This window comes from Abrus precatorius, unplaced genomic scaffold, assembly GCF_003935025.1.
Source record: "Abrus precatorius isolate BTA unplaced genomic scaffold, Abrus_2018 Scaffold5, whole genome shotgun sequence".
NCBI lineage: Eukaryota > Viridiplantae > Streptophyta > Magnoliopsida > Fabales > Fabaceae > Abrus > Abrus precatorius.
Genome location: NW_020874395.1, coordinates 17,523,862 through 17,535,285, shown reverse-complemented (window position 1 = coordinate 17,535,285; position 11,424 = coordinate 17,523,862). Strand labels below are relative to the sequence as shown.

The window sequence follows — 11,424 nt, the reverse complement described above, 5'->3', positions numbered from 1 at the left end:
AAATGCTATTTTTTAGGGTGAGTTTCAAAGTTCTGAGCCACCCAACACATCTCAAGAAATAGAGGGCTTTCGATTAACTTTTCTAACTACAAGCATAGCCAGGAAGCATTATGTCGATGCCTTTCGACAATAATTTTCTTTTTTCTTAAACCTTCATACTTTCACACCTCATCTAGCCCCTTTTTCTGCTCGAAAGGTTGGACCAGTTTGGTTCAAACGCCCTTTTCCATCGAAAACTCCAGGCGCTCAGGCTGAAAGTTTGATAATTTGGAGACAAATTCTTTCTTGTCAATTATTATTTTGTAGCTACACTCTTAGGCCTTACCAGGTGGTAGCTTATCAACCCAATTTGGTAGCCCGTCAATTTGGGTTGAGTCAATTCAAACCTGTTCTCATGCTCCAAGGGGCAAACCAAAAGATCTTAGATAAAGCTCGAAAGAGCATTGATGATCTAAACGAGGCCATTAGTTTTTTTAGAAAACAAAGGCCAGAAATATCTTTAGTAGAATTTGGGCTTTCATACTACTGCACACAAGCTTTTCAAAACTGGTGGGGTAGCTATTATCAACAACATAGTCTTTCTATCGAAGAGTGCCACAGGAGGATGACTTATACTTTTTCTGTATTTCAGAAGGGAGATCCAAAGGCAAAGACGAGAGGTACGCATATTCGAGAAATTCAATCTTTTGAACATTTCTTTAAAGTACTTTACTTACCACAAAGGATATCTCAAACCATTTTTGAAGCTGCTCTTTCCTTAAGAGAAAAAACAAAAGAAAGAGTAGATAGGTATAAGGAATTTCACCCTTTTAACAAATTCGTAGAGGAAATTGTTTTTCAAAAATTTTGACCAACTTTTCCACCTTTGCCAAATTGCGATTTTGCTTTGTCTTTACCAAAAATTTCCCCCAAATGGGTCGATCTACCTTCGACTTTTTTGAACGAATTAGCCCCACCTCGAAATAAGGTAACGGCCTCGAAGCATTTATTAAAAACTTACTCTTACCCTCTTCACCTTGACATTCAAGATGTAAGAATTCTCACAAAATTTAAAGCTGGTAAGGTTTTCTTCTAGTTCTTCTCGAAATTTTGTTGTGTTTAGGATTTCATCTAATTTTTCGAGGTACTTTTTAGCTCTTCCCACAAAACCTTTTATTGGAAGATACGACCTAGAAGATTGGGAAGAGGATGAGCCTCCCAAGAAGAAGCAAAAATCTACTCGAAAAGTTTCTGCTTCTACTAATCGCCAGAAGGGTTCTTCATCTGTACCCTAAGCTACTTCTGGGATATCTAAGGTAAACACTAATTTTGAGCTTGTCTTTTCTTGAAATAAACCTCAATTATGGACTTACCATTATTTTCTGCAGACTAAAAACACTTCAAAGATCAAGAAACTCTCCAAGTCCAAAATTCCTGTTGAAATGACAATTTTGACCCCTATTCAGCCGACGTTTGACCAACCTTCAGCTCCTTCAGCAGAGGCAAGTTCCATTGTAATACTTTTCGAGTAATGTTTTAATTTTTTTGAGAAAATTTTAACATTTTCTTTCTACAGGCTTCGACTGGTGGCACACCAAGTGTCAATTCCCCTCCTAGGGCCACGAAAGAACACAAACGTTTAACTCCAATCCGTGAAGATCCTCAAAAGGGTTCTAATGAAACTTTTGAAGTAGCTCATCCAGATAAAGTCCCAGAGGTTGAAGAGGTTGCTTCATCTTTGAGCTCTGGAGCTTCGAGCTCTTCTGGGGATAGTTCTTCGAGCTCGACAAGTTCTAGTTCTGATGATCAGGTTCAACATAGACAAAACCTTGAGGTAAATCTTGATTTAACTCGAATTTTACTTTAATATGTAGCGTATTTTGCTCGAAACTTTGCTTTATGTTAGTAATTCTTAATATTATTTTTGGTACCTGTTGAGTCTCAACAAACATCACCTCTGGGCTCACCCGAGGTTGACGTTGTTACTTATCAGCTAGAAGATGAGCCATTGTGTGAAGCTGTTCCAATTCCTACTGCTTCAGCCCAAGTTCCAGAAAACCCTCCCATTCCAGTCGAAGGTCCTCCTAGTCTCAAAGTTGCACCACCAGAAGCATCATTGAACTCAGAAATTAAATTTGATGACTTTAATGTCATGGTGGAAGAGGACCCAGAAGGGGTGATCGATAAACTTTTGATTGGTACGTTCACATTTTCATCATCGAGGACGCCATCAGGGTCTCATTCTGAAATCTCCAAGCCTGCTGAGCCTGTTGAGAAATTGCTCGAAGAACTCCGATCCTTGGTTTTTGAGACGAATTTTATGAAGAACTTGCCAACTGATAAGGTCTTGGTCTCGAAAGTCGAAGCTCTCTTGACATCGCTGAAGCAACAAGTTTCTCCATTGGCTGAAGGACTTCAACGCTTTGAAACCCTTTTTATTGATTCCATAGCCATCATCGACCAAATTTCTATAGTTGGTGTTGAACATGAGCGAGCCCAGGCTGCCCAAGATGCGGCTGTTGAGAAATTTAAAGAATCAACCACCAATGCTGATTTAAAACGAAAAAATGTCAAGGCCAGAATGGTTGAATTGGAGAAAGAGCTCGAACGACTCCGAAAAGAGGACACAATGCTGGAAAAAGTCAGTGAGGGTTGTGAGAGAAAAAGGCAAGTTCTTATTGAAAATGTGAAGACTATCACGATCGAAAGAGCTCGGGCCATGGAGAATATTTCAAGTTTGGACGCAAAATGTACAGCTCTCGAAACTAGATATCAGAATTTGAGAGCCGTCTTTACTAAGATGCGCTCGAAACCTCCTTTTTGAGTTTTTATGTATTTTATTCTTTGAATTCTAGTAGTTAGGCTTTTTTTTGTAAATACTCGAATTCTACTTTAAATGAAATTTATTCATTTGGCCTTTTCTTTACTTGAATTATCTTTTATTTGCCTTGACTCAAGTTATTTTCACTTCATGTATTTCTGATTTATATGGTTTTAAGTATTTACCGTTAATCGACATGATTCGACTATTAGTTCCAATTTCTCGAATTGAATACGCATTATTTGAAAACACATTTTCAATCTCGGAGGGGCCTTCCCAATTGGGCGACCATTTTCCAAATTTTCTTGATTTTTTATTGAACAGTAAAATTACTTTCCACACGAATTCACTAGTATTAAAAAACTTGTTTCGTACCTTTTAGTTATATGACCTCGAAATTTTTTCTTTTTGTCGAATCATTTTTTCTAAGGCACTTAAGCGAATTTCATCCAAGACATTCAATTCATCGAACATTAAGGCCCAATAATCTTCACTTGGTATCTCGAAATGCCGCTATAATCTAACTGATTGTAGATTCACTTCAACAGGTAAAACAACTTTATGGCCATACACAAGTCGAAATGGGGTTGTCCCCGTGGCCTCATTTGGAGAATTTCTATACGCCCATAATACTTGGCTTAAAGTGTCATGCCAATTTCTTGGCTTTGATCCAATGTGTTTTTTAATTAACTTGATCAAAATTTTATTTACTGCCTCCACTTGTCCATTGGCCTAAGCATAATATGGGGTTGAAGTTATCATTTTTATATTCAAGGACTCTGCATATTGAGTTACTTTTTGACCTACAAAAATAGTTCCTTGGTCTGTTGTCAAGGTTTCTGGTATACCGAATCGATGAATTATGTATTCGTCGATAAAATTAACATCACTTTGAGTAACTTCTTTCAATGGAACTGCCTCAGCCCACTTCGTAAAATAGTCGACAGCTACAATGATGTATTTATGACCTTTTGTCGAAGGAGGATGAATTTGGCCAATTAAATCCAGAGCTCAGCCTCGAAAACGCCATGGCTTAATTATTAAATGTAATTCTGAGGCTGGAACGTGTTGAATATTACCATGCTTTTGACATTCTTCATAAGATTTTGCATATTCAAAGCAATCTTTAACCATTGAGGGCCTGTACAATCCTTCTCGAAGTAACATCCATTTCATTCTTTCTCCAGCTTGATAGGCACCACAGATCCCTTTGTGGATTTTTGCCAAGGCAATATAAGCCTCATGTTTGCTGAGACATCGAAGTAGAGTTCCATCAACACTCCTTTTATACAATTCATCAACCAAAATTATATAATTAACTGCTCGAAATTTTGTTCTTGGATCAGTTGGAATGTTGGGGACCTTGAGATAATTGACTAGAGGTTTCCTCCAATCTTGGTCAGTTAAGTCATTTATGTTTAGGATCTCAAGGTTTGTTGACCCTAACTTCTCCCTTATCTCTGTTAATTTTGCCAGGTTTTCACTCGAAATTCTATATTTTGAGGCAATTTGGGCTAATTCATTGGCGTCTTGGTTTTTGTTTCGAGGAATATGTTCTAGAATGACTTCGCCAAATTTTTGTAATAACTTATTCACTTTTACCCAATATTCGACGAGATTTCTACTTAAACATTTATATTCTTTGGTTAGTTGTTTTATTACTAACTCAGAATCTCCTCGAATGATTACATTTCTTGCCCCAAAATTTAGCAGTATTTCAAGTGCAGCTAATAATGCTTCGTACTCAGCTTCATTGTTTGAACATGCCGATTTTATCTCGAAGAGCAATTTTGTTGGGATTTCGTCTGGTGAAATTATCAGTATTCCGATTCCAATTCCATTTTTGTGACTAGATCCATCGAAGTACAATTTCCATGACTTTAAACTTATAAAATCTACTTCTTTGATTGGAATCGAATGATCAACAACGAAATCAGCAACAACTTGGCCTTTTACAGATTTTAGTGGTTTATATATTAAAGAGTATTTTGTTAAAGCCAACGCCCATTTTCCAACTCTACCATGCAAAATAGGTTTCGACAAGAAATATTTTATTATATCATGATGTGAATAAACATATACATTGAAAGGCCTAATATAATATTTCAATTTCTCACAAGAAAAATATAGACACAAACATAATTTCTCGATTGGACTATATCGAGATTATGCTCCTATTAACATTCGACTAAGATAATAAACAACTCTTTCGACACCATTTTCATCTTCTTGAGCTAGCATGCTCCCAATAGTTTCTTTTGATGTCGAAATATATAACTTCAAGGGAAAACTTTTCTTTGGCGGAACCATTACTAGTGGTCTTGTCAAAAATTGCTTTATCTCCTCGAAAACGGCTTATGCTCTGCCTCCCATCGAAACTCTTCTTCTTTCTTTAACTTCAATAGGGATGAGAAGATTTTAACCTTGCCAGAAAGGTTGGAAATAAATCTTCGTAGAAAATTTATTTTCCCTAGCAACGATTGCAGTTGTTTTTTAGTCGAAGGGGCTTGTGTCTCAGATATTGCTTTGCGCTTATTCTTGTCGATTTCAATTCCTTTTTGGTGAACAATAAAGCCAAGGAACTGTCCTGCATTAACACCAAAAGCACACTTTAGATGATGCATCTTCAAGCCATATTTTCGCATTCTTTCAAATGCTTGTCGAAGATGACCAACATGGTCACTTTTACACTTAGTTTTCACAACAATATCATCAATATAAACTTGCAACAATTTGCCTATTATGTCATGAAAAATAGTGTTCATTGTCCTCTGGTATGTAGCTCCAGCATTTTTTAATCTGAATGACATTACTACCCAATCATAAGTTCTTAAAGCTCCAGGGCATCGAAAAGCTGTTTTTGATATATCCTCTTCAGCAATAAAAAATTGGTTATACCCTGAATATCCATCTAACAAACTTAAAATTTCATTACCTGCTGCCGAATCTACTAACATATTGGCTATTGGCATAGGGTATTCGTCTTTCGGTGTAGCAGTATTTAGATTTCAAAAATCAATATAAACTCTAAGAGATTCATTTTTCTTAATCACAGGTACTATGTTCGAAATCCAGTCAACATACCTGGCTGTACGAATAAACTTGGCTCTAAGGAGCCTTTCGATCTCTTCCTTGATTTTTGGCAAAATCTCTGGCGCAAATCTCCTAGGTGGTTGCTTCACTGGCCTCTTTTCTGGTCGAATTGGGAGTCGATGTTCGACTAATTCCCTCGAAAGGCCTGACATCTGGTCATAATCCTAGGCGAAGCAATCCTTAAATTCTCTTAGTAGCTTGATTAATTGGTCTTTTACTTCTTCATTGACCAATTTATTGATGAAAGTTAACCTCGGCTCTTTCTCATCTCCAAGGTTCACCTCTTCCAAGGGATCCTGTGCCTCCATTTTTGTCCCTTTTCGAGCTGAATCTCTCTCAAAGCCAATAGGTGCATCATCATAGATGCAATCAAGCCGGACATCATTGCCTTCGGTCTCTAAGACTGAATCTTCTTGAACCACACATGTTTCGTGTACTGTGTGCCTTTGTTCGGATAAATAAGTTGAACTGGTCTTAATGGTTGAATATGGTGGATCAGTCTCCCATCCTTCGGCTGTTTTTAGAGTCGCCTCTCTTCTTTCGGTTAGATAAACCAAACTTTCGATCATGTTGATATCTGCATGGCATTGGATTGGGCCTACAACTTTATGAACCGAGTTTTCTTCAATTTTTTGTGATTTTATGACCGAACTAGATTTATCGGTCTTCAAAGTGTTCTCGACTTCGAGAGCCATTTTTATTTTATTTTCGGTTACGTAAGCCGAAATTTGAGCCAAAAGGCTCTCTTTAAGGTTCTTCATTTTCATTCTTTTCAGCCTCTATTATTTCTTAGAAGCCGTAAAAACCTACCGAAGGGTCTAGGCAAATCTAGTGTCGAATTTCACAAGCATTTGGTAGGAGAGGATTTCGGCCAAAATTAGGGCCGCCTATATCTTCTATACGAAGTGGCACAATGTTAGCAAACGACTTGTTAAATATTTTGCCATCGAGACTGCTTACATGAACTTCAGCCTTAAAATAGCTCTGATCTCCATCGACACATTCCAGCACTCCGTTGTTATTCCAAAGACATAGTTTATGATGCAGTGAAGAAGGTACTGCCCCAACTCCATGAATCCATTCTCTCCCGAGCAGTAAGTTGTAGCTTGCTTTAAACGTTACTACCATGAAAATTATTGCTTGAGAAACAGATCCAACCCTCAAGTTAACGATTAGGGCCCCTTTGGAACTCGAAGATTTCCCTTCATAATCCGTGAGTACCAAGTTGTGGGGGAGCAAATCCTCTTCTGATTTTCCAATCTTTTTCAATAAAAAACTAGGCATAATATTGATAGTTGCCCCGGAATCGACAAGGACATTATTTACTCGAAATGTTTCATCAATTCTAGCCGCAATGTACAGCGGCTGATGATTTAGCAAGTGAGTCATCCTCTGCCAAATAACAATAACCCCATGGGTTATTATCGGGTTCGTCATCAGCATAGAAGTCTTCTTCGTCTCCTTTGCCGATTCCTTCGGCGTATTCAGCAGGCAGCATGGATACGACCCCAAGTATATCTTCGAGATCATCTTTAAAGCCTGATTCGAATACATCGGTGATCAATTCATCTTCCGCATCGTACTTGATTTATGGGCTTTTCATCTTTACATCCTTTTGCCCTACTAGTGCTCTCTCTTGAGTAGTTTTGACTTCGACACTAACCAGGGTACGCTGCATATTTCTGGTGGCATTTCCCTGGGTTTATTGGACTTGATTTTAAGCTCAAATTTGGGCTTGGATTCGAGCTTGAGCTTGTGCCTGGACTTGAGCTTAAGCCAAGGCTTGTGCTTCATGCTCAGCCTTCCTGATTCTTTGAGCCCTTCGCCACTGAGTTTTAGTCATGGGAGCCTTAAAATAAGGCTATTTTGACTGAAAATATGGGCTATGAAACCCAGTTTGAGCAAAAAACTTAGGTTGTGAGAAAACCTGTTGTGACATGACCGTCAAATGTGACGATCCTCCCTTTTTGACCATTTGCAATTTTGGTCGAGTTAATGATGGGTGCAGCACGTTTCAAACCCATGTGTTGCTCGGACCGTTTTGAGCAGGTACGAAGGTCTTGCTTTGAACAGTTTGGGGATCACGTATGGTGATAGAAGCATTCTAGGTCTGGATCCCTTTGTTCTTGGTGATCACCTGGTTGGTGGTCACCTGATAGTGTTTCTTCATCTCTGATTGCTCGAAGGCTTTAGCCGCCGTTTTATCGAAGACGGTGCTACAACTTGAGCACAGCATGACCTCACTGTCAGCTTCCTTCTTTCGAGTTAGAAAGTCCAGTAGCGAGTCACCAGCCCTTGGGAAGATTTTAGCTTCTTCCTTCTCGAAAGCGTCGAGGGTGTCATTCAAAGAGCCTTTTCCTTCTATTTCTTCCATAGCTCGATCGAATGACCCCTGTTTTTCAGCAACATCGACCATCAGTATGTCGATAGGTTCCACGAAATTAGCTTCTATTTGCATGGGATCAGAGTCAGTTTTCATCGACATTTTGGTTTTTTGCTCGAATTTCAATCATCCTTACTTAATAGCGTCTTGAATAAGATCCCTGAAACGAACACAGTTATTAGTCCAATGACCATAAACATGATGAAACTTACAATATTTTTGACCCTTTCTTTGTTCTAGAGTAGAGATTTTATGATCATCAGATAATATAATTTGCCCATCCTTTAATAAAATGTCAAAAATATGATCAGCTTTAGAGACATCAAAGGCATAACTTTTATTAGGCCGAGTTTTGTCCTTAATTTCGAGTGGTTTTAAAGATTGGCAAACATAAGGAGGTCCTGGTTTTAATTCAGCTACACTTACCTCATTTACCCCTAAATCAACACCTTCTTCGTCGAGATCATTTTCGCTTCCTATTTCTCCTTCAGCGAGACCTATGTAAGCCACTTTGTCTTTTCGAGGAAATTTCTCTATTTTCCTAGGAACAGATTTTTCAGCCTTAAGTTGCTCGATTTGCCTCACTTTCATCGCTAACTGCGACATGTCTCTTAGCTGTTGATTAATCAGTTTCTTTCTAATCGAGTACTCTAATCCGCCTACAGCTATTTGGACTAGTTCATATTCTGGAATTTGAGTAAAACATCTCGACCTCATTTGTCGAAATCTACTTAGATAATCATCAATGGATTCATTATGTATTCTTTTTATATTAACTAAATCCATTAAGCTAACTTTCGCTTCACCATGAAAGAATTGTTCATGAAACCTTCTTTCTAATCGATTCCAATTATGAATTGAATTCGGGGGTAAGGTTGTGAACCAGGTAAAGGCTCCCTTAGTCAAAGAACTAGGAAAGTACTTCAACTTTAAATCTTCATTTCGAGCTAAATCTCCACATTCTATGACATATCTAGCTATATGTTCAACAGTGGATTCACCGGACTCCCCGACAAATTTAGTGAATTTCAGGACTTTCCAACCCCGAGGCAGTTCAGCCTGCAAAATTGCCTCAGAGAATGCTGAGACAAAGTAGGGTCTATTAGCATACCCTACGTTGAACCCATGTTGATTCAACACTTGTTCGACTACATTGGCAATATTTTGAGGATTCGGGTTGTTTGGATATTGAATTTGATGCCCCCTACATTATTTTTCCTAACTTGCTCGAGTATTTCATCCGCATTCTGATTTCGAGCAATAATAAAGGGTTGATTTCCCTGGAAATCACCCTCATTTTGTATCAGAAGGTTTTGGTCAAAATTTTGACCAATTTGCTCAAATGGAGCATTTGGATTTCGAGCAAAAACTGGGGGTTGGTCCACCTGGAAATTTTCCTCATTTTGTCTTGAAAGATTTGGACCAAAATTTGGTCTACTTTGCTCAAAATTTTGACTATTTCGACCAAGACTTGTGGCATCTCGATTAGGTGTTTGGGCAACATTTTTCCTTTGCCTTATAGGGACTTGGGGTGCCCCAAAAACGTCAGCAATTCGACGCATTTGTTCAGCTAAAACTTGATAGCTGGTATTAGTCATTTCCACAATGAGATTCAACACAGTGGTCATCTGATGGGTCAGCATATTGACCATCTCGTGATTGCTTTCATCCATTTGTTGCCTCATGGAATGTAAGGCAACATTCGAAAACGAGCTAGCAGGAAGTGAATCCCCGCTCAAAGCTCCAAACGCAAATTGCGTTCCAGGTACTCCACCAATCGTATCCATTCCTGGTGGGATGGTATGAAGTACACCCATTCCTGGTGGAATGGTGTGAGTCTGGGATGACACAGTTGTCACCACAGGGTTGGAGTATGTTGGTACTCCAAAAATAGGTGGCATACACACAGGAGGTAAGCCAAATGGATGATCCCCCAGCCTTGGCCTTGGGCCAGGATTTATGCTGAGATTGGTTGGCATAGTAGCCATAAATTGGCTAACTACAGGGGATGACGGCGTAGGTAACGTCGTCGTTGGTGTGGGTTGTGTGGCAGTAGTAGAACTGCCGCTTACATTTTCTGGGTTGGTATCACTACCATCATTTCTAGAATTGTCATTCCCAGAACTAGAATCACTATTTCTTCCTCTATTAGCCATAATACAACGTCCGTTACGTAATATCATGCAACAAAGCAATCAACCATTCAAAACACACAATATATTGTCACTGGGCGTGCCAATTTGTTTACGGTGAAAAATGACAATTGTAAACAAATAATCCAAAGATCAATCTGGGGACTAGATTTAGGTCCTCTTGGGGTTCTTTTAAGTGTGTTGTTAACGTAACGGTGAAATGGACGCGTAAATCAGATAATTTATCAACAATAGTGAATATTAAATGTGTAAAATTGAATCAAACGTAGATGTTTTTACAAAAATGTAGTAAACAGGAAATAAACAGCGTACAAAGACATAAACAGCAAGAACTGAAATTAAAATGCGGAAGGATAAATGTGCAGGAATATAAAGGTGTGTGAATGTAAACGTACGACTCCTCACAACGGCGAACGACAGCCACCGTGGGTCTCCTTGTAGCTGGTGTCTGGCGCGGTGCAGGGTTTTAGCGTCTCAGAGAATTTAGGTGCAGTGTCTGGGTGCAAAAAGTCATCCTTTGTAAAATGGTGCTTTGGAATATTTATAGACATGAAGACCACTACCGTTTTTCTCCTTTTGCAGGCACTTCTTAGTAACTACCTTCAACTGTTGATGCTCATTATCCACGATTGCTTGTGATCGTGTTGTTGGTTGGGGCTTCTTTCGTAACCGCTATCGCCCATGATCTCCTTTGCGTAGTGGTGAATGTTGATAACTACTGGTAACTGCTTTTAGATTTTTCAAGACTCTTGTTTTTCTATCTTTCGAGTATTTCTGAGAGAAACTTAGGAGATTCCTTTAATGTTATGGCCTTAGAATAGTTTCTTCTTGACTTCTCTTTTCGAGCCATTTTGGAGTTTTGAGAGCTTGTCTTGGTCTTGTGGACTTAGAACATTTTCTTTGCTCATTTATGTTTTTCGAGAAATTTTTGGAGTTTTGAAAGCTCAACCAGGTTTGTGGACTTAGAATCTTTTCTGACCACTTCTTATTTTTCG

At 38.7% G+C, this 11,424-nt stretch overlaps 1 protein-coding gene across 1 annotated transcript; it reads right to left on the bottom strand.

Moving 5' to 3' along the window:
• Positions 1-3,811: 3,811 nt before the first annotated feature.
• Positions 3,812-6,045, bottom strand: LOC113866835. The gene is made up of 3 exons (XM_027501634.1): positions 5,885-6,045; positions 5,153-5,599; positions 3,812-4,817 (listed from the first exon to the last, which is right to left on the bottom strand). The coding sequence occupies exons 1-3, from the start codon at positions 6,043-6,045 to the stop codon at positions 3,812-3,814; spliced, it is 1,614 nt and encodes a 537-aa protein (XP_027357435.1).
• Between the last annotated feature and the right edge of the window lie 5,379 nt (positions 6,046-11,424).